Source organism: Ictidomys tridecemlineatus, chromosome 11 (genome assembly GCF_052094955.1).
Source record: "Ictidomys tridecemlineatus isolate mIctTri1 chromosome 11, mIctTri1.hap1, whole genome shotgun sequence".
Taxonomy (NCBI): Eukaryota; Metazoa; Chordata; class Mammalia; order Rodentia; family Sciuridae; genus Ictidomys; species Ictidomys tridecemlineatus.
In genome coordinates, this window is record NC_135487.1 from 127,537,796 (window position 1) to 127,561,116 (window position 23,321).

At 56.7% G+C, this 23,321-nt stretch overlaps 1 protein-coding gene across 3 annotated transcripts in view; it reads left to right on the forward strand.

Moving 5' to 3' along the window:
- The first annotated feature begins 216 nt into the window (after positions 1-216).
- Kcnn3 (potassium calcium-activated channel subfamily N member 3) overlaps positions 217-23,321 on the forward strand; it is a 161,261-nt gene continuing 138,156 nt past the window's right edge. Inside the window, exon 1 of one of the 3 annotated variants that reach the window (XM_078027468.1) lies at positions 217-328. In XM_078027468.1, the coding sequence (XP_077883594.1) occupies positions 326-328 (3 nt within the window). In that variant the 5' untranslated portion in view covers positions 217-325. Of the gene's footprint in view, positions 329-363; positions 508-9,192; positions 10,489-23,321 lie in introns of those variants that run through there. The other 2 variants (XM_078027469.1, XM_005331309.4) reach the window with 2 other exon arrangements.

Genomic DNA, 23,321 nt, shown 5'->3' on the forward strand with positions numbered 1-23,321 from the left:
CCTCCACCCTTTTTCTTTCCCTGCCTCCTCCAGCCCTGCTGGCTGGCTCAGAGGTCCACTGATGGAGGTGACAAGAAGTGGGAAGCCACTGGCCTTTCTGACCCTCCCAAGCTCACATTTTCCAGCTCCTGGGGCCACCAGGAGGCTTAATCACAGGCTTTGCAGGAGGAAAAAAGCACTGTGCTAAGAAAAGCGGATTAGCGCACCCCAGGCCTCCCAGGAGCGGCCGCGAGGGGCCGTGGGGATTGTTGGAGCAGCAATTGGTCATAAAGTCGGCCCTGGGAACACAATTTCGGAAACAATCAGAGGAGGCAAAGTTTCCTAAATGGTAGGAAAAAAAAAAAAATCCCCGGTTAGAATAATGGCTTTTATTTGGCACAGACGCTTTCTGAGATGCACAGCCTCGTCCATTCCCATCCTGAGGTGTGACTCTCCAATGCCAGATGGGAAGCAGCCAAGGCAAGGGTGTGGGGCTCGGAGCCTGGAACTCGGGTTTGAAATCCTGGGGCAAGTTCTTAGGCCTGTGGTGTGCCAGTTTCTCTGTAAAACGGGGACAACAAGGACGACCTCACAGAGAGAGAGAAATTGGTGAATGGGAGGGGGATTTAAAAGCCTTTGATCCTTTCTTCCATATATATCCCCCCGGTAAGTGTGTGCCTGAGTCCCCAGCCCTATTCCGATTCCTCTCTCTGACTCTCGAGGGTCTTGGGAAGGAGATGGACTTCCCTAGTCCATTCACTTCCCCCAGGGTTGACGCGGTATCCATCTAACTTTGTCCTCATGGCCATGATGACGTCACTGGGCGTAGCCTGAGAGAGACACGCACAGCTTCCAGAGGGCCACCTGGCCACCGCACCTGTGCTCCAACATGATCCCCTGGGTGCCCTTTCTTTAAAGGTTCCATGTGACCCTTGGCAGCTCTGGAGGGTGAAGCTCCGTGGGCCGCGTCCAGTGGTGTGTGGTCTCTGGTTGGGGGGCTTCACACTGGACCTTCCTGTCCAGTTGGATCTAAGTCTGTGGCTTCAGGGAGCTCTGTGGTCTTGGTGACCTCGTCTGACGAGCAGGTGGGCGTCTGGGGGTCAGGTGAATCAGAGAATTATGATTTCATGGGGCAGAGCCCAGGGGTGGGGTCTCATGGGGGGGAAAAGACATTGTCCTGGCGTCGTGGAGACGGTGTTCATCAAGGCCAGATGATCTGCTTTCACGGTGGGGACAGGGTTAGAGGTGGTAGCCCTCTGGTCACATGGTGTGATCCTGCTGGGAGGGAACATGCTCTGGATTAATGGCGGGGAGACGAGCAGCGGTAAAAATGATCTGATGTCTTCGTGGGGACACCCAAGGGGGTCTGTGTGGGTCAGAAGCTGGGGCTCATAGCTGGGTATGCAGCTCAGGTACGCTCCGGGACCCCTGGTTCTTATGTAAGAACACAGTGGCTGGGACGGTCTTTCCTGCAACCCTGCTCTGCACACGTTGGCAGGGCCTCCCGGCTCCTCTTTTCCTCCCAGAATCCCGCCGAGAGACGCTGGCCACGGTGATTAAGTGTCGGAGCTGCTGGGGGGCCTGGGAAGACACTATTGCTTTTCTCATTCCGGCTGAACCGACATTGGTCTTGTCAGTCCACCTACAGAGGTCGGGCTTGTTGCTTCCAATTTCGGGTGATTTCCATCTTGTCACTCCCCTTCCTTCCTCGGCCCATCTGATCCTCGGGCTCTCTCTCGGGCTGCCCGGTACCTCCTGGGAAGCATCCTGGCCGCCTCTGAGGCTTGGCAATTAGAGCCTGGGCTCCAGCAGGGAGGGCAGCTTTGGATTATTGCTGAGGAGGGAGAGCCCGCGGCAGTGTCCATAGCAACCCTCTGGCTCTCACCTTTACGGGAGAGAAGGAGGACAGGAAGCAGGGGAGGCGAGGGATGCCTGCCTTTCTCCACCGCCCGCAGCAAGGTGCTGCTCCTCTTGGCTCCTGGGTGTGCCCTGGGACGGGGAGGGGAGGGGGCTTCTTTCCGCCTTTGACACATTTGACGGCAGTGACTTGGAGTGGAGCCAAGGCTGGGAGCTGGGCTGGGGATGCCTGTGGGTGAGACGGAGGGAGGGGAGGCCGAGGCAGGCTGTGCCGATGGATGTTCAACTGCAGCTGAGAGACCAGGGGCCAGTTGAAGGGCACACATCAAGGAGACCTGGTTGGGGATCCAGCTTTGTCCTTAACCCGTGCAAGTTTACACAGGTCACCTCCCAGGTTGCAGGGCTTATTATTTTGCAAATAAAGGTGGTCCCTGAAGCATCTCTGTGGTCCCGTCCAGCCCTTTTATTCAAAGACTTTTACATTGATGTCTTCACCTAGAATAGACAACTAGCCTCCCTTCTTTGGTAGCAAGAACCGAAGAATCCTAAATAATAGAAAATGCTTTTGCAAAATGTTCACCAAGGCATGGATCCAGTCCCGTGGAAGGAGGCTGGACATGGAGGCTGAGGGTTTGTTTTTGTTTGGGGGGGGGTCTATGTCTCCCAAGGTGCCTCGAGGGAGAAGCTATGTGCATGTGCCACCAGCAGAGGCCGCCAAACTCCTCACAAACCCTCCACAGGTTGCTCCGCCCCAGGTGGGTGAACCCCGGGTGAGCCTCAGCCAGTGGCCAGAGTTTCCAGCGGGGAGCAGGACTTGGGGCCTTCAGGGCCTTTGCTCCTGAGCTTCTGACTGGCAGCTAGCTCACGGGGCTCTGGCCCAAACTTCTGGCCGGGTCCTGTTGTTGCTGTCTACTCTGACTCCAGGACCTTGGCTGCCTTTTTGCAAATCTGTGAATGACTCCACTGGTTCCCTGTGAGCCCGGCAGGGCACGGTGGGGACAGAGTTGGCACCCTGGGCCCATTTTCCATGCCTTCTTTCCAGACACGGTATCTGCACCTTTCTCTGACCCTGACCGCCTCCAGTAAATCAGCGTTCCCATCCGGACTGACTCATCGGGCCAGAACACCAAGTTCCCACAGCAAAACCGTGGAAGAGGGGCCGGAGAGACACGTATCCCAGTTTTCACAAACCAGCTGTGGAGGGGCTTGGATGATCAGGTTCAGGCTCAGAGCCATGGTCATCATGGTCACTAGCAGGAAAATGGCAGCAGAGGGGTCACAGCCCTGAGCGGCCCCCAGTGCGCTGCCCGCTTGCCCACGCCATCTTCTCCCGTGTGAAGCCGGCCTTCCACAGTCTCAGGGGCAGAAGATGGACATTCTTCCGGAGCTGTTCTCCAGCTGCCACCCGCGGGCTTTCCTGGAGGATCTGCCGCAGGAGGAACACCTTCTCTGGAGGTGGATTAGCCCCGTGGCAGTGACTGAGTGGACGGGGCATGGCCTGTTTGGCTCATGGCTTGGCCTCTTGCCTCCTCTGTGATTAAGAGCAAACCTGTCACCTTCTCTGCAGTTGGATGCCGCTTCCTCGGCTGTCTAGTGGGGCTGTGAATGTCACCCTTTAGCTACGGAAACCACAGATGCACAGAGTAGACCTCGTAGCACGGGGTGGGTGTCCCTCCATATGTTCCCTTTCTGGTGACACCCCGACCAAAGCAAAAGCGCTTCGGCTTTTCTCCAGCAAAATGGGGGACTATGAGGGGACGGTGTGAAGCTGGGCAATCTTCCGTCTGCCTAGGTGGCTAAGAGTTGTGGTGTGTGGCCTGGTGGCAGGTGGATGTGGGTTGTCCCATTTCCCTCTTAGGGAGGGTTGGGTGGGCTTTATCTATAAAGGGCCTCGCCCTAGGGTCTGGATATCCAGGGACCCAGAGAAAAGGAGCCCGAATGGGAGAGGGGGTACTTGTGTCCCTGGCATCCCTGGTGGTCAGTAGAGCAGAGCAGGGTCAAGTACTCCAGGAGGAAAATGGCCAAAGTCTCAGTCATGTATAAACTGACTCATTTAGTTATTCAGTGCACACTTTGGGCCCAGGGTGAGCTCCGTTGTGTGTGTGTGTGTGTGTGTGTGTGTGTGTGTGTACTTCCCTCTCACCAAGGACCTTATGGTGTAATCAAAAGCAGGGAGAAAAGACATGTATAGAGAGCACCAACACAAAGAAAGTGAAAAGTGTCCCCAGGGAGATACCAAGTACCAGGAAATTAAGAAAAGGGAATGACGTACAGCTGGGAGGGCCGACAAAGGAAGGAGGTCGGAGGGCTTCTGGGACAGAGGTGACTCTGGTGCTGCTCCTTACATCCTAGGGGCCTGGTGGCCATTGGGAAGGCATTCCAGGGAGAAGGAAGGAGACCCCGGTTCAAGTTCAGGGCTAAAAGGTGACACTGAATGCATGACTTGGACTTTCTAAACTTCACTTGAAGGGGGTGACAGCAACAGAGCCCCCTGCCTTCCAGGCCTGCTGGGAGGTGCAGCGGAAGTGATTTATGTGAAAGTCGTTGGAAAACTATGAAGTGCTGGGCCAATACAGTGGTTTGTACCATTCGAGCAACAAAGTTCCTTGGTAAGGGCAGAACAATGATTGAATCTGGGGGAGCCCACGTGCCGTTCAGCCCAGGGCTGTCTCTGACTTACGTGTACAAGGTCTGGGGAAAGTGGGGTTGATCTTTATGACACTGTCTGCAGAAGGCCAAGGACATCTCGCCAACCACTGGCTTTTATAGAACACGCACAATTATCTGTCATTGTATCCAACATCCATCCATCTACTCGTCATCCATCTGTGCATCCATCCTTCCATCGTCCACCCATCTGCCCATTCATCATCCATCTATCCATTGGCCCACCCCTGCATTCATGAGCCATCCATCCGTCCATCCATCCATCCATCCATCCATCCATCCATCCTCTATCATCCATCCGTCCATTCCTCTAATAAACCTTTAGTGAGTGTATTCATGGCTAGGCACCCTGCTCAGTGCTGGGGATACAGAACGAAATTAGACTCCTTCTGCTCTCAAGAGGTACACACTTGGGGGAAAGACAGCCAGATAAACTCCGAATCTTCACTTTCCAGTTAGTTCTACTTTTTAGGGATAAAAAACATCCATAGAGCACAGATTATGGAATTTTAAAGCTGAATGATCTTGGGAATCATCTCTTCTATCTCACTTGTTTTACTGACAGGGAAATGGTACTTGTCATTTGTTGTGAAAAGTGCTGCGACCTCCTTTTATTTACCTCCAAATGAACTCTCCCCAGTTTCCAGTTGAGTCAGTACGGTGGGTCTCTGTGCACCTGGTTCTGGGGAAGAGCTGCAGACACGGGCCTGAAGAAGCCATCAATCCTGCCCTCAAGGAGGTCACCATCTGGGGAGAGGACACCAACGACATGAGATGTACCGCTTCTCAGAGATCGAATAGACAGGGAGAGTGAGGTCCCCGACTCGGAGCTCAGGGGAGGCGTCTGAGGAAGAAGACCTTGATCCGTGTCTTCAAGGGCAAAGGGAAATGTGTTAGTGTGGATGTGGGAAGAGCACGTCGGGGGAATGGCGTGAGCCACGTGGAGATGTGGTCAGCTCCCAGAGGCTGGTGATGCCGGTCTTCAGGAGGTGGTGAGGGAGGCTGTCGGAAAGGAGGGCAGGGCCCAGGACGCCTGAGGTGGAGCTGGTCTTCCTGGGTCTGGTGGACATGTCCTTGCTTACTCTCCGGGTATTCTTGAGGTAAGAAATTCCGCCACACCCCTGACCGCCATAGTTGCAGACTAGAGAGGCCCCAATGCGTCCACCTTTCATTTTAGGTCAGTGTGAAGGGTCACTGCTCATCCTTCAAGGCCTGGCCGCCATCTCCATAAAGCCTCCCTGGGCTCTCCTCTGCCCTCAGTGACCTCTAGTGTCACAGCCGTATTTTGTGGTCTGATTTGTTGTTCTCTGTCACCCGCAGAGGCACATAACTTGTTTCTTCAGTGAGGCCATAAGCTGAGGGTTGGCTGAATCTTAAAAATTTGGGATTCAAAACCCATGTCAAGTGCTTGGATTTGGGGGTTGGAGCGCCTGGGTTTGATCCCAGCAATGCCACTAGTTGTTAGTAACAGGGGCCAAGTTTTAAAACCCGTCAATACTTCTATTTTCTCATCTATAAAATGAGCAATGACCCCAGCTCACGGGTTGTTGTGAGGACGCGGTTGTAGTTGGGGATCAAGGCAAGAGCAGGGGACTTCCCGACCTGGGGGACTTGGACAGGCAGCAGTGGTGGAAGACATCTGAGCGCTGTGCATTGGAAGGGCAGACCAGAAAGGCTGCTCGGAGAGGCCCTGGGCTGGGGCAGCTCCCCGCTGGTTCACTGACCCGTGGGTGTTCGCCGTCAGGTTTGCGTCACTGGAGCCGAGAGTCTAGACTAGTGGCTCAGGGTCACACAGTGAGCCAGGGGCACAGCTGGAACTAGACAGAGGGCAGCAGGGGAGCAAAGCCTGGTCTCTGGAAGAGGGTGGGGGGTGCAGTCTGGACCTAGGACGGGGCTGGGAGCAGTTTGGGTGCTCTGGATCGGCTTAACAGCCATCAAGACTCAACTCCTCTCCAGGACAAAGCCAGCCCTGATTTACATGTTTGCTGGTGTCTGTGGTGAAAATAGCTCCCATCACGACTGATTTCAAGACACAGATGTGACACCGCTGAACACGGAGCCGGGAAGAAATGGGCACAATGATCTTTTAAGAGCCAGTCCTGGCCAGCTGCAGGACACCCTGAGGGGTTCAGGGCTGCCACCTATGGCATAGCCCCCCCCACTAGTGACTCACCTCTAACATTCTCCTAAACGCCATGAGTAAGGACCCTTATCACTTCTGTGTGACAGAGAGGAAGCTGAGGACCAGAGGTCATCTTGCCGTGGCTATGTAGACATCCTGTGGCAGGCAAAGGCTCCAGACTGGAAAGTCTGACTCTGGAGCCCCGTCTCTCACCATGACCTTGTCCGCCTCCTGTTTAGGATGGGGTAGATCTAACCGGGGGTGGTGGGGTGGGGAGCTGCCTTGGTAATGTCCTTTCCCAGATGAACTCTGCCTTCAGCTCTGGGGAGCTTGGACTTACCAAGGCTGTTTCTCACCCCTGTCCATGACGGCAGGACATGCTCTCACAGGAACAGACAGGGAATAGGGTCAGGAGGCTGGCTCGGAAAGGTGAGCCTAGGCAGAAGGTAGCCCATGAGGTGGAGTGGGCACAGAAATGCCAGGGGTCTGCCCCCTTAATTGATTTTTTCACAGTCTGGAAGTTGTATCAGGTATTAAAAGCCAATACTAACAGCACGTTTCAGTTACTGACACCATATTAATGGTGATTTATTAGGAAATCATTAAAACTAAACAAGTGATCTGGAGCCTTGAACCAAACAGGTGGCTCTGTTTGGGGATGAGAGAGAGGGACAGAAATCAAGAAGACACACAGGAGGAGGAGGGCAGGCAGGGCTCCCTGCAGGGGGAGTGGTGGAAGATATCAGGGGCTCCGCACAGCCACGGGAAAACCCAGGAGACCCCAGGTGTGCATCTGTCCCCTGGTGCAATGACTCCGTGTGTGTGTGTGTGTGTGTGTGTGTGTGACCACATCACTGATAATATGATAATAATCAAGATTATTGTGGAAGAAAATTTTAGTTGTCCAGGTGTCTGGGGGTGTGGCTTATAGTGATATGCAGCTCTGTTTTCACGGCAGATCAGGGACTGGAGAGGTGAGGGGCCTCTGGGCTTGTTGGGTGGAAACTCTGCCCCTTCCTGACCTGGTCACTTGCTGCTCACTATTCAAGAGAGCTGATTTCAAAGCTCACTATGTGTGTGCATCTGTGTGTGCACAGGGCAGTGTGTGCATGCCTGTGTGTTTCCGTGTGTATGTGTGTGTGTGTGTGTGTGTGTGTGTGTGTGTGTGCGTGTGTGTGCGTGCGCGCGCGCCTGCATCTCTCACTCTCCCTCTTCTCCTCTAGGGAAGGAGTGAACAGAAGCCAAAGGGTGATGGGGAACCAGAAAGCAGACAGGAAGAGGCCTCCCCTCCTTTTTAATTTTTTATCCTTTGTGATGCTGGGGATCAAATCCAGGGGCTGGTACCTACGAGGCAAGCACTTTACCACTCAGCTACACCTGCAGCCCAGATGTCTTCAGACCCCAGGTGTGCTTGGGGGATTCCATAACAGTGTCTTTCTCTCTAATCCCTAAGTCGGTTGCAGTTTAAAATGGAAATAAATTCAGCTCTGGTCCCATCCCTTCCGAACCCCCTGTGCACACAGTGGGAGCTTAATAAATACTTGATGATGATGATTCTGAACCTGGGAAGCTAGCAGCTGTTCCCAGCTCCAACTCTCAGAGCCCCATGGGGAAAATCAGGCAGGGGGTGACCACGGGGCGTCTCCAGTCTTTCTGCCAGATCCTCTAGTGACTCCATGCCCAGCTGCTAGGGAAGAGGCTGGAGCCGTTGTGCTGTGCGCCTCACATATCCTGCTTTGGAGAAGCTGGTTCTTCCTGGACGGATTCTCTCTGGCTCGTTCTCATCCGTCATGTGAACAACGTTTGTTGAACAATCACTTTGAGAACTGGAGTGTCAGGCTGACCCAAGTTCAGAATCCTAGCGTCTTTAATGACAAGCTGAATGACATCTGGCAAGTTTTTTAATTTGTGCTTGAATGTTCTCCACCCTTTCTTTCTCCCAACGGTTTCCATTTGTAAAGGGAGAATGATGACATCATTTTCATGGGGTTGATGTAGGGGTTGGAAATGACAGAGAGGGGGTGCACATACGTCCCCGGAGCTCCATCAGTGGTAGGTGAGTTTATCCACAGTAAGAGGGAGTGAATTCCCTCTGCTTCTGTGACCTTGACGCGGCCACTCAACAGCTTCGAGCATCAGTTTTCTCCTGGGTAAAATGGGGACATAATGCCCGCCTCCTTGGGTGTGGGGAGGATGTACCTGGAATAAGATGTGCGAAACAATCTGTGCCTTAATAAGTGTCTGTCTTCCTGAGCTTCTTGCCCCTCATCATGGTGACAGTGCCCCTCCTGAGGAGTCCCTCTGTCCCTCCTTCCCACTGTCCCCGCGGGAGCTTAACAACCCTGGTCACCGTGGGTTTGCGGGCTTCGGCCATACCTGTCACTGGAAAGAGGGCGGCAGCGGCTCGGCTCCAGGGTCGTGGAGCAAAAACTACAGTTCCCAGCCCTCGCTGCGCTGCGGCCCGGCCGGGAGCCTAGGACCGCAGGCCCCTCCTTCGGGGCGGAGCCTGGGAGGGGGGCGGAGTTAGGAGGCGGTTGGAGAGTTGAGCCGAGCCAATGAGACCAGCTGCTAAGAAGTGGGCTTGGCTTCCAGTATAACAGTGGCAGGAGGAGGAAAGCGAAGCTACCGAGCCAGCGAGGAGTGCAGCTCAGCCTGGCCTCACGCGCTCCTAGAGGACCACCTCCTGAGCGAGAGTTCTTTGCCCGCTCCTTCCTTCTCCAGGCTCCCCTGCTGCCCTTCCTCACTGCCCAATACAATGCATTCTTGAGAGGCAGCGTCTGGACCCCAGGCAGCCCCAGAGAACCGAAGCAAGCCAAAGAGAGGACTGGAGCCAAGACACTCTGGTGGGGGAGCTTGGATGCCTGGCTTTCTTTGAGGACATCTTTGGAGCGAGGGTGGCTTTGGGGTGGGGGATTGTGCTGCAGGGAATCCAGCCAGGCCCCAAGATGGACACTTCTGGGCACTTCCATGACTCCGGGGTGGGGGACCTGGATGAAGACCCCAAGTGCCCCTGTCCATCCTCTGGGGATGAGCAGCAGCAGCAGCAGCAGCAGCAGCAGCAGCCACCGCCGCCAGCGGCCCCAGCAGCCCCCCAGCAGCCCCCAGGACCCTCGTTGCAGCCTCAGCCTCAGCCTCCGCAGATTCAGCAGCAGCAGCAGCAGCAGCAGCAGCCACCGCATCCCCTGTCTCAGCTCGCCCAACTCCAGAGCCAGCTTGTCCACCCTGGCCTGCTGCACTCCCCTCCCACTGCTTTCAGGGCCCCCCCTTCGTCCAACTCCACGGCCATCCTCCACCCTTCCTCCAGGCAAGGCAGCCAGCTCAATCTCAATGACCACTTGCTTGGCCACTCTCCAAGTTCCACAGCCACAAGTGGGCCTGGAGGAGGTAGCCGGCACCGGCAGGCCAGCCCCCTGGTCCACCGGCGGGACAGCAACCCCTTCACAGAGATCGCCATGAGCTCCTGCAAGTACAGCGGTGGGGTCATGAAGCCCCTCAGCCGCCTCAGCGCCTCCCGGAGGAACCTCATTGAGGCCGAGCCCGAGGGCCAACCCCTCCAGCTTTTCAGCCCCAGCAACCCCCCGGAGATCGTCATCTCCTCCCGGGAGGACAATCATGCCCACCAGACCCTGCTCCATCACCCCAACGCTACCCACAACCACCAGCATGCCGGCACCACTGCCAGCGGCACCACCTTCCCCAAAGCCAACAAGCGGAAAAACCAAAACATTGGCTATAAGCTGGGACACAGGAGGGCCCTGTTTGAAAAGAGAAAGCGACTGAGTGACTATGCTCTGATTTTTGGGATGTTTGGAATTGTTGTTATGGTGATAGAGACCGAGCTGTCTTGGGGTTTGTACTCAAAGGTAGGGGCTGTGGTTTCTCTTTATACCTTGAACAAAAGGAATATGTAGGAGAGAGAGAGAGAGAGAGAGAGAGAGAGAGAGAGAGAGAGAGAGAGAGAGAGAGAGAATGAGAGAGAGAAAGGTGGTGGTGGGAGAGGCATTAGCTCAGTTATATGGAACACTCTAACTTCCCATGGTTTTCCTTCTTGATCCTGGGAGAATTCATTCCTCACTTCCTTTTGGGGGGGACATCCCCATACACTGTGTCTAATTTGCAGACTCCGTGTTAGGGAGGATTAAAGAATCCCTTCTGAGAAATCGTTTTTCCTCCTGGCTCACTTGTACTAAAGCATAACCCAGCAGCTTAACGCACCAATTAATTACACTCTGCCTTGATGTGTTTGCCAGTTCCTGCGACTTCCCCTCCTCTCCTCCCCTCCCTGCTCCACTCCATTTTCCCCAGGATAAAAAAGAAATAAATGTCTGGGTGGGGGTGGGGGATTCTGTACCCACTGCCCAAGTCCCTTCTATTCTCCTTCTCTTCCCAAGTTTCTATTTCCCTCCTCTTCCCCCAAGAGGCTCGGGGCAAAATAGGAAAGCACCGGGTGACCAGAGTCTCCCCAGGGCATCGGGGTAAAAATACAGGCGGAGGAAACCGGCAGTCTCTTCCCTCAGGAAAGAGGACTCAGGATAAACCTGCTGCTGCCTCATAAACAGCCCTTGATAAAAATGGCTACAGGTGTTACCCAGGCAGAGCAGATGGGCACCGCCTTGGCTTCAGCCTGGGGGGACCGCCTCTCCTTGGGATGGGATGACAGGCTTCCCCAGCGGTCCCCGCCAGCCAGCGCCCCCAGCACAGCCCCGGTTCTCCCCTCCCACCCCAACTCCTTCTCCTCGGGATAAATAAAGATGAGGGCATGTGTGAGTGCGCCCGGGTGGAGACGGCAGGCACTGGCTTCAGGGGGTGCCGGCCCCACCGCTGCAGCCTCTCGGTCGGGTCGAGCCCCAAGACGGAGGAAGGGGCTTCCCTTGCAGGGGGAGTGGAGATGGAGGAAGGTGGGTTTCCGCTGATGCTCTACTTGCCAGGGAGCCCTTCTGCCGTGGGCTGGAAGGCTCGGAGACCTGGGGAACCCCTGGACAAGTGTCTTTCTTCCCACGGTACCCCCTCAGCCCCAGTCTGTTGGGGTGTGGGTGTGTGTGCGCGCGCGTGTGCGTGCGTGTGAGAGACAGATACTTGTGCCTATGCCTGCTTGTCGCTTGGATTTCTCTATTTATTGTCATTTGGGGCAGGGGGTGGCTGGGCTGGCTGGCGGGTAGCTGGGAGGGGTTCAGCTGTTGGAGGATTCAAATAGAGCTGGTTTCAGGCCGGGCACAGCTGCTGCGAGACTGTCACATTCCTTGTTGAAATCCAGCCGCAAAAACCTGGGAGGTGCTGATCGGATTTCCCCCATTCCCAGCATGTCACTTTAACCGGGGGTGGGCGGGCTAGCCCACTCTGGAATCCGGTGGGGCAGACCTGTCGGGCAACCTGAATATTCAGAGGGTCGACTCCCAGGCAGAGAGAGGGTCTTCCCAGACCCGCCTGCTCTGCGGGGGCAGCCCCAGCCGAGGGCAGCCCTGGGAAGCTGCTCAGTCTAAATAGCTCCTGCCCCTCGGTGAGCAGAGAAGCAAGTGGGGTTTCCCCTGGAAACGCAGCTCACTTAGTCATTCCTTGAAACAAGCCTCTGAGTCTGCGGGTCCCTCTGCTCACTGCTTTCTCAGAGTCACCTCTCCTGCTGGGCGCTCTGCTTCCGGAGACAGGGCTGGCAGCCACCTGGGGCCAAGCCCTGTGTCCCTCCCGTCATTCCCTGGGGGTCAGCAGCCTTCCTGGGGGGCAACCGATAAAGGCCCAAGGGCAGGGGCCGAGGGGAAGAGGCCACACAGGTGACCCTTGTGGAAACGGCTTTTCCCAAAGACAGTGGCCGTGCTCAGGGAGGGGGTTTCCCCAGAGCCGGGCAGGCAGGCTGTGGGTGACCGAGGGTGAAGTGACCTGCGGTGCTTGGCTTCTTCTGTTCCTAAGTCACTGACCCTCTGACTGGTGGTGGCACAGAGAGGGCAACGGTCCTGCTTGCCTCCGCTGGTGAGGAGGCTACTTCTTGGGCACCCTTGGGCTGGAATTGGGGCAGGCAGGGCTCCTTTAACCTGCCTACCCTCTGTCCTTCCATCTGGATCCCCCTGTTTTGAGTCACCTATGGGACGACTATTTTCTGGGCGTCTTGTGTGTGCCAGGCCCCGTGGACCCAAGCTGGGGAGGGGGGGGATATCCCTGTCTTGCCTGGGTGCCGGTGGCATGGTGTCAAAGAATCAGATCAAGGTCGGAGTCCTGGGTCGGCCACCTCCAGGGTGTGACCTTGGATCAGTCGCGCGGCCTGGAACCCATTGCCCAGCCGTCAAGAGGGAGACTGAGTCAGAGGAGCGTCAGGCACTCAGCGAGTGCCGGCTCCATACACGGGGCCTCTTGGGATGATGGTAAGAAGAGGGACAGATTTTTAAAAAATCCATCTCACTCTGGCTCTAGAATCAGTGGTTACCAAGACTTGTTAGTGGAGGGGAGAAGTTATTAGAGGGGGCTGACTGTGGCCAGAGACCACTTTTAACCATGGGTCTGTTTTGGGGGAGGTGAGCATCTGCTCCCCCCACCCCCAGCTTCGTGGAGGAACGGGCTCTGGGACAGGAGTGTTTGGGTTAGGGTGCAAAATCGCCATGGGAGAGCTTAGAGTCACTCCAGTAGCCCTGGGGACAGAGGAGTGACACTCCATTTTGCTTCAGAGCGTGTGTGATGCTTGGCTTGGCTGGCCGGTGTGAGGCAGGGGGATGGACAGGGTGACTTGGGCACCCCGGTCAGGTTGGGTGATTTCGCATCTCTGGTGGCGGTTCCCTCTCAAAGGCCTTCAGTGATTGGAGATGTGCCTGGTGCCCGGGTCGCTGGGTTCTGACGTTCTCGGCCTTTCTTTCTGGGTCTGTGGCTTTTCTGCCTGCCTTGGGCTGGTGTCTGCTCTGGGGAAGGCTTGGCCTCTTGAGGAGGAACCCGGCACGTACCCGGAGCGTGTTCAGAGTCGATGCCAAGGGGAGCCAGTGTGAGTGAGGAGGTTGACAAATCAGGACGGAATGATCCGGGCTCCCACCCTCACAGGCCGTAGGCGATGACACTGGCAGGCGGCTCTGCTGAGCGCTGGGGTTTCCGCCTGGAGCAGGGAGGCAGGGCGCAGGTACCAGGCGGCTGCTCTTTCTGAGAGATGGTCCTGGCAGTCGAAAGGTCCTGGGCTTCCCCTGACCTCAGCGGGGACTCTGCTTTCTTTCTTTCCTTCAATTAGTGGCTTTCCTCTCTGCAGCTTAGGGCCACATCCTGTTGAGAGATCTTGGTGATACTCACTCTTCCTCCATCAGCGTCAGAGCAAAGAGGATGTGGGGTCCTTCTCATTGATCTTTATTTTCTTCTAGAGCTGGTGTTCCTCCCGGGCTCCAGAGTTAGAGATGGGGCCTGCTGCCTTCCCCCTCCTCCTCGGGTTGTGGGCCCCCACCCCCTCCCCAGCTTGACGGTGGTGGGGCTGTGGCCCCTCTCCAGGGAGCCAGTCACCAGGGCTGTGGGGTGGTCTCGTGGGAGGCTGGGACACTCTGGCGCAGCAGGGGGCACTTGTCACTAGTCCTGTACCACCTCAAACACTTCCCCACCCTCGATTTCAAGATTCTTCTGAGTTTCCCGTCTCAGGCAGAGCCATCCTCTGCCACCCCCTGCCCCTCCTGCCTGGGCGACCAGCGTCCCGCCCCTCCTTCCTTCCCGCTGCCTCTGGCTCCTCCCTGCACCTTTGCTGGGTCCGTTGCCCAGGTAACTCAGCAGCACTCAGAGGCGTCCACGGGAAGGCGCTGGCTGGCGCCCTGTCTGCTCCCATGAGGAGCTGCTTTCTCACCTCTGACCTTGGCGGCCACCCACGGCAGGCTTCTCCTCATGCCCAGAGGAGTCAACTCCTGGCCATTCACTCTTCAGAGAGAATGGTGCCCCTCAGGCCAGGGCCGACTTGCTGCCTGTCTTTTTGCTGAACGCCCAGAGGTCAGGGAGTCCACCCCTAGCCTCCATCTGGAATGGTCAATGATACCCCGTTCTTTTTACTTTTTGGTGCTGGGGATCGACCCAGGGCCTTTTGCATGCTACACAGACACTTTCCCATTGAGCCGCTTCCCCAGCCCCAGTGGCACCTCAGTCCCTGCCCGGCCCTGCCCTGTCTCCAAAAAGGCGGTGCAGAAGCAGGTGCTGTGGGGTGAATGACTGTGTTCCTGCGGGTGTAGAAGCAGGTGCTGTGGGGTGAATGACTGTGTTCCTGCGAGGCCCAGGTGCCTTGGGGATGGCAGGTGGCTGTCAGAGCAGGTTCTCGTGTGTTTGAGAGGACCCCTTGGGGCACGGTGTCCATGGCCCAGGCATGCCGGGGAGTGGGAATAGGACAGGTTCCTTTCCCAGACCCTCCCTGGGGATGACCTGGAGAGTTCCAGAAGGCAGAAGACTGTGAAGGCTTTGACCACTGGCCCGAGAGCCAGCTGCCAAGGGACTCCAGGGCCACATTTGATTGTCACAGGTCACACTGAGTGTGTTGTCCCCAAGGAGGGCCAACGACTTCTGGCAGTGTGAAAACAGGCTCTCACCCCCCAGGATGGCGACCAACTTATTTATAATCTTTGTGGACAGTCAGCCAATGAGTCAAACGTTTGTGACCCACAGGGGGACAGCTAACTTTTTAGCTGTGCCTTCCTCTGCCTGTCACCACACTATTTATAACTGTCCTGGGGGAAGGCTTCCCAGTCCCTCCGGGCTTCCCCTCCCCGCAGGCGGCATTATCTGGGTGTACGGGCACTGGCCTGAGGGTTGGGCGTTCGTCCCCTGAACAGGCTCGTTAGGAAGCTGTTTGACGCCTCCTGTTTCCCTGAGTTAGCTTTCAGGAAGGGGGTGCCCTGTCTATCCCTGAGTAGCTGCTGTGAGGCCACCAAGATCCGCTTTAAAAAGGGTTAGGCAAAGAAAAACAAAATAAGACCAAAAATGCAAGTGAGCTGTGCAGCGAACCCGAGTCCTGATGGACATGTCCAGTCCCAACAGGGAGCCGGGGTTCTGCGGCCTCATCTGTGAAGCCTGTCTGGGGGGGAGAATAAGAAAGTGTGTGGGGGTGGGGGTGGGGGTGGGGGTGGCTGTGTGCCCATGACATGCCGCTTTTCCCTGGCTCCGTGACAGGAAGACCAGGGTTCTCACTGGGAACTGTTTTTCTTCTCTTGCTTTCAGAAATCCCTAAGGGGGAGAGAAAGGGGAGTCCCCTGGTCCTTTATTTAAAGATAATGAGGCTGGGGATTCTAGGACTGCTGTTCTCAGGAGCTGCGGGGAGGCAGGTTCTCCTGTGAGGAGAGTCCAGAGGGGGCTAGTGGGTTTTTAGGGGTCCTTCCCCCGCCCCTGTCATTCCACCCCCAGGGGCTCAAATGGGACCTGGGAGGCAGGAGGGGAGGCGGGGCAGGGGGCAGGACGATCCTGCAGTACCTCGAGGCCCAGCCTCCACGGTGCTGGGGTGTTGCCGGGTGACAGGAGAGAGAGGCCAGGACCTCGGTTGAGCAGTGGATGACTGTACATCAGAAGGCCCTCGACGTAGGTGACCCTCGAGGCGTCCGTTGCCGACGAGGTCACTGGCCGGGAGCCCCGGTCCTTTTCTCTCTCAAGGTCATGCCCTTCCCCTTGCCTGCTGTGCTACTGGAGAAAGAGATGATTTTTACTGATGATGATGATGATGATGATTTTTGTGGTTCTGGGGAACCCAGGGCCTGGTGTACGCCAAGTGCTGTACCCTGGGCTATACCCCCAGCCCAAATTGCTTAGATTCAAATCAAGATCTAAGGGCCTAGGGCCAGAGAGGCAACACGTTGAGACAGGAGGCTCTCTACCAAGAACGCGCAGGAAGGACTGGACGTGGCAGGGGGACGTCAGTGTGGCCAACAGAAGGCAGGGGTCTTGGGGGCCGCCAGGGAGGGGGGTACCTGCAGCGTAGCCTGAGCTCAGGGTGAGGCCGTGGAGAGGCCCATGGTGGGTCCCCGAGATGTCACACACAGGGTTTGGTGATACTGCCCTCATGGTGATGCTGGACAAGCTGTGGGTAGGTGTGGGGATTACAGAGAAAACAGGAGCCTGTCCTTCAAAGGCCTGGTGGAGGCTCCTGCCATGGCCCCATCCCCAAGCCTCAGTGACCACTTTCACACACAACTCTCGGCTCTGTCCGGCTCCTTCTGCGTCCTCTTGCTCCCTCTCCAGTGCTGCCGCATGGTCACTTCCCAGGGGCCGTCCACGTGGGCCAACATCTTACATCCTACAGGTGTTTCCATGCCTGTGTCCCTCATGGTCCCCACAATGGCCTCAGGAGTCACCACAACCCATTGAGTTGCACAGATGAAGAAACAGAGCTGCAGGTTTCTGAGGCTTGGTCCAGGTGGTCACAGGACCGAGTGGCTGAAGGCCAGGTGCAGGACAAATGGCTCTGGAATGAGGCTCAGGTCTCCAGTGCGTGGCCAGCCGCCACCACAAACCTCTGCTGGGAACTGGAGAGGAGACTGCTAGGGCTCTCTAGGCTCCTGGTTCTAGAATTTTCTTCTTTACCTGGAATCCCCTTTCCCTGCCTCCTGACCATGTCAGCTGCAGTCAGTGCTGAAGAAGGGCTGCCTCTGCTCCGGGGGGGGGGGGTGGGGGCCTGGGGAGGGCTCCCACATCCTACTTCCAGTCCCTCCCCGAGTCTGGCCTTCCATTTCTTTAGTTTAAAAATAAGAGCGGACCCCCGTTCCCTTCCCTGGGATTTTGTCATCTGAGTCCAGGTCACGGTCCATCTCAGAGATGAGCAAGCCCTGGTCCTCCAGCTCACGTTCTGGAGTAGCGTCCCGCGGGCTGGACTGGTTTGTCATCTTGGTGCTCCCAAGGAGGAAGACAGTAACTGAGGCCGGGGACGCTGGGCTCCCTGGGAGGTGGAGTGGTCCTGAGGGATCGGACAGCTGGAACGGGAGGGTCATGGGCAGGGGCTCGTGGCTGAGTGTGTGGGGGGCAGCCTGAAGTCCCTGCTGGGCCGTGTCCACAGGGAGGGAGAGAAGACGGAGCGCGTCTCTGGGACTAGGCCTGCTCTGAGGGGCTCTGGATGGGAAGCGAAGTGCCCGTGGCAGGGCATGAGCAGTGATGGACTGAACGTTGAGGGAACTGTCAGGGGCTCAGGGTTCAGGGCCTGGGATCTGGGTTCAAACCCTGCCTCGGTGGTGTCCAGTGGCGGGCTCTTGGGCAGTTTACTGGACCTGGATCCTGTTCCTTCAGATGGTCAAGGTGAACCCCAACCCTGATGTGTAGGACGACGCCCAGCACAGGGCAAGGTGCCCAGCGAGCCCCGGTGTCTGCCAGCGGTTGCTTGTGTTAGTCATTAGAAGGTGCCGCCTGGAGGGTCACACTGGAGAGACAGGACTGTGGGTGTCACCTGTGCGTGTCCCGCAGGTTGCTGTCAAGGAGGTGTGTCATTGCCAGGAGGAAGGGACAGGCCCTGAGTCCCATCCCGCCCTTACTTCTGGTGGCGGGTTCCCCGGGCGTGTTTCCGGATGGTCGCGGGGAGAGGGGAGTGGATCCTTTCTGGAAGGTGGGGCTGGACCTCTGACACCTTCTTGTCCCGCGGGGCCAGTTCCTCTCCGCCCCGAGCTGGCCGTCTGTGGCCTGGGCATAGCTGATGGGACGTGGACATTCACCCTGGACAGGTGGAGAGAGAACAAAAATAAACCCATGGGGCCGGGCCAGAGGCTGAGAGGCCTGGAGGACGGTCAGGGGGACATGGGGACACAGGATGACCAGGCAGAAAGAGGCCAGGGGGCAGGGCTCCAGGGAGAGGGCTGACTGGGGCCGGGAGAGGGACAGGAAGGAGGACAGTGCTCCGTGGTCTTGATGTGTGTCAGGAGAACTCGACTTTCCCTTCTGGACTCAGGAGGGTGGTTTCTAGAATTCCGAAGGCACTTTCCGCCTCGAATACCTGCTTAGAACCCAGGGCTGGGGCCATTGGTGACTTTCCCCGGCCGGTGCCAAGGGGCACCAAGGGCAGCTGTGCGGGGGAGGGGTGACCCCGACCTGCCCGTGTGGAAGCCATTCTCCCGCCACCAAGCCTGGTCACAGGGTAACCAGGGTTGTCGTCTGAGCAGAGCCTTGGTGCACACTAAATGAACAGCATGCAAATGATGTGTGAAGTAATATGCAAATTGGCATCTGTTATTTCTGAGTCAGCTTCTTGGGCATTTTTCTTAAAGGACAAGAGTGGTGCTTTGTGTCAGATGAACAGGAGGGTGGGCTTCGGGGGTCCTCCTTGCAAGGGCCGCAGAGGCTGGTCCACACGGGGTGGAGTTTCAGGTTACAGATGGCAAGGCCCAGAGAGGTGGGTGCCTTGCCCAGAGTTGCCCAGCAAACGGGTAGATCAGCTGACCAGATGGAGCCACCTCTCCTGGTGACCTGTAGGTGGCTCTGAACAAAAGGAGGCCCTGTGGGGAGGCCGGAAGAAACGGTACCAGGCGCTAACTCTGGCCCACTCCTTATTGCTGGGTTTCCCGGAGGCCCGTGACTCAACCTCTCTGAGCCTCAGTTTCCCCATTTATAAACGATGAGAATCTTGATCACGGCTGGGCAAGTGGCCCGCGCAATGGCTGGCGCATTCCAGGCTGCCAGCGAATGGTGGTTCCTCCTCGCGCCTTCGCCTGAGTTGGCACCTGCCTGCAAGCTCAGGTTCCAGCAGCAGGAATTTCTGCCCGGCCTCTTCTCCTTTCGGAGATTCTTGATTTTAACAAATTGGGGCTTGGCCATTTTCTTTCTTTTCTGAATTCCAGTGGGGGAGATGTTGGCCCTCGAAATAGCTCCTGCACGTGAGACCGGGTGGTGGCCCTCTCTCCTGAGGGGAGGCTCAGGGTAGCCCTGTTGCTCTCTCTGGGTGGGACCATTGTATTTGGAGGGGCGTGGAGCCATATGGCATCGGGTGGCATGACCCGGGTGCCATGACTCTGGGAGCATATCTGCTTGGTGTGGGTCATGCCTTCCTGAGTTTGGCTGGGTAGGCAAGGCCCCTGTGGGTAAGGCGGGGCTCGCACTGTGCTTACAGGGCTCCGAGGCCCAGAGAAGCTGTGTGATTTGTCCAAGGGCACTCAGCATGGCAAGCAGCAAAGGTAGAGCAGGAACCCAAGGATTCTGTGTTTTAGTCCTTGTTTTCTTTCTTCCAACCCCGTCCCCTAAGCATCCTTGGTTCCAGGAGTGCACAAGGTCTGTGGACCAGCTACTGAGTCAGCTCCAGGGGTCTCCCCTCCACCAGTCGGGCTGCTCTGTGTTCCTGTGGAACGCAAGCTTCAGCAGAGCCCGAGGCAGGCCTGGCAACTTAGCTGTGGAGGGTTGGGAAGTGGGCTCTGTTTCCTCCTATTAAGGGTGGAACTGGGGGGTGGCCCAGGGCCCTGGGCTTTCATCCCCAGCCCCGGGGAAAACAAAAACAGAAACGAATTTCCTCTGGTCCCTTCTGGTTAGTGCTGGCCCTTGCCTCGACTGTCTCTTGGAGAGCTCCGTGGCCTTGGGGATCATTTGAGGTCCTTCCCAGCCCGTGGTTCCAGGCCACTCCTGCTCTGGGCTGGACCTGGCATGTGGTTCTGCTCCCAGGGAGGGAGGGCATTGTGGCACGAGGCTCCAGGCTGGGTCCGTGCTGTCTGCCAGGGATCCCGAGATCCCTCAGAGGTGAAATGAAACTGATGCAGGCCGAGAGCAAGTCTCTGGTGGAGGCTGAGTCATAAGGGGTTTCCTCGAAGGCAGATGGGATCATATGTAATGCTCCTGTCCCCGGAGCTCGGGAGAGCACTGCACGCTTATAAAATGGAAAATGTCCTCCAGAGTGACATGGGGTCTTTTTGTTGTTGTTGTTGAACCCAGGAATGTTTAATGTTTAACCACTGAGCCATATCCCTAGCCGCCATATATATATGTATATTTTTTTTGGGGGGGGGTTGTGTTTAGACGTACATGGCAGCAGGGTGTATTTTGACATATTAGACATACGTGGGGTGCAACCGATACAAGTTTAATTCCATTCTTGTGGCTGGACGTGGTGTGGGGTTCCGTGGGCTGTGTATTCACGTATGAGCACAGGAGAGTTCTGCTGATTCTTCCTGCCGTCTCTTCTGTTCCCATCCCCCTCCCTTCCTCCCCGCCCCACACCCTCCCTTGTTATGGGTTAGCATCTCCGTATCCGGGAGAACATTGGACCTTTATATTCTATTTTAAGAAAGGGTCTTGCTAAGTTACTGAGGCTGGCTTTGAACTTGGAATCCCCCTGCCTCAGCTTCCTGAGCCGCTGGGATGACAGGTGTGGGCCACCAGGCCTGGTGACCTGGAATCTTATTAAGGACCGAAAAAGAGAAGAGATGGGGAGGAAAAGGAAACACATATTTATTTATTTACTTGATATATCTTTCGGTTGTCGAGACACAATGCCTTTATTCATTTACTGTCTATGTGGTGCGGAGGATGGAACGCAGGGCCTCACGCGTGCCCGGCAAGTGCTCTACCCGTGAGCCCCGGCCCCGGCCCCCAGAGCAAGTATTTATTATATGCTTTTATTCAGCTCATCTCATTAAGTCCTCCTGACGACACTGTGAGGTGAACACACCCACCCCCATTTGGCCAGGACGGGCTTGGTGTTGGGAGAGGTTAGGTGACTTGCCCAGTGGCTTCCTCTTAGCTGGGAGGCAGTGGCGTTGGGATTCACACCCAGGGCCGGCTCCCTGCTGGCTCCAGCCGCAGATGGGCTTGTGCACGGCATCTCCTGGACTGGGCTCTTTTGTCCTCAGAGTTCCCAACCCCTGTCCCCTGCCCTTCCAGCTCCCACCAGAGCTTTGGTGGACGACTTGGGCTCCCGGAAGGGTGCGTGGAGGCGGAGGGGTGCTGTGGATTTAGTGCAGAGGTGTGTTGAGTCTCCAGGAGCCAGGGACAGGGCAGGCCGGGCAGGGGCCCGGGGAAGTCTCGGGGGGTGGAAGGGGTCAGCTGAGCCGTCATAAGCAGGCACTTTGGGTTCCTGTCCCAGCTCTGGTTTCCGGCTGCGCAGCTTGTGGAGGACGCTGACCTTCGGCTCCGTCTCCAGGTCTATTCCTCTCTCCCCTAGGACTAGGGTTGAGCCCGGGGGTGCTCTGCCGCTGTGCTACAGCCCCGCCCTTCTTATTTTTTATTTTGAGAAGTGTCTTATGGAGTTGCCCAGGCTGGCCTTAAACTTGCTGTCCTCCCGCCTCAGCCTCCCGTGTTGTGTTGAATCACAGGCGGGCGCCACGGCAGCTTTGACCTGGATGGATGCGAGTCTCCGTCCTGGCTCTGTCACCTCCTGACTGTGGGCCTGGGGGAATTGCTTCGATACTCTGATTCTCAGTGTCCTGGTGGAGGCTGCAGGGGGTTGTCATTGTAACCCGGGTGCTGGGGCTGCTGCGAGGAGTCAGTGACATGCTGCTGTCCGAGCACCTGTGATGTGGGTTTGGCCTGTGTGAGGTCAGCAAAGGTCAGCGGAGCTCGTGGGTGGAGAGAACCGCCAGGCACGGCCCAGCACACTGGTCCCTGGCCTCTGGAGAATGGGAGCGATGGGCGGGAGGACCCGGAGCTTCCGCTGGCCGTCTCTGGAAGGGCAGTGGGGGTCCCCGGAATGGGCAGCTGCGGCGTTCCTGGCGGCGGGTCTGTTGGGTGGTGGGCTGGGGGGTCTGTCTTCCGTCCCCAGGTGAAAACCTGTGAAGGCATTGTGTGAGTGGATTTCCTCGCTCTCAGGAGACAGCTGAGAGACAGGCCTTCTGGCCAGCCGCCCTCCCCGACGCCTCCTGCCCGCGGGCCAGCCCTTGGCGCGAGGCCCGCTGGTCTCCTGAACCCTCCTCGCGGCAGGGATTTAATTACTCTAATGGAAGGAGCCGTGGCTCGGGGCCTTCTGGCAGAGGGGAAGCAGATTTGTCTTCTCGCGGGGAGAATGAAAACCGATGGAAAGAAACGGAAATGTGCCTTCCCCTGGCTTTTCTGGGACTTTTCTGGGGTGGGCTGGGAGGAGCAGGGCAGCAGGGGACACAGTGTTCAACCAGAGGCCCTTGGCACCTCCCGGGCCTTCCCCGGATGGCTTGGCCAGGCGGCCTCGGTTTCCCCAACGACCCCGGCCGACAGATCAGTAGCCACATGCGGACCACCTACTATGCGCTAGGCACTGCCCTTGAAAAACTTTCAGCTAAATAGCAAGTCCAGGCATAAAGACCGATGATTTTATCCAGGCAACAAATAGCTATTGAGCACCTACTGTGTGCGGGCATTTTGTTCTAGGTGCTGTGGATACTAGGGGAAAAAAGCACACCAGGCAAAACTCCTGGCCCTCAGGGAACCTGCTGCAGGAAATGACATCCGTCAATTACATGCGGTGTTACGTTATGTTAGAAGTGCTCTGATGGACAATAAAGCAGCAATGAGAGGCATTCGGTTTGGAGGGGAGGGGCTGGGGATGTGGCTCAGGCGGTAACGCGCTCGCACGGGGCGCTGGGTTCGATCCTCAGCACCACATAAAATAAAATAAAAGTGTTCACCGAAAACTGAAAAATAAATATTAAAAAAAATTTTTTTGAGGGGAGAGTGGGCGTTTTATTTATTTATTTATTTATGTTTGGTACCAGGGATTGAACCTAGGGGTGCTTAACCACTGAGCCACAGCCCCAGCCCTTTTAATATTTTATTTTGAGACAGGGTCTTGCTGAGTTGCTTAGGGCCTCGATACATTGCTGAGGGCTGGCTTTGAACTTGAAATCCTTCT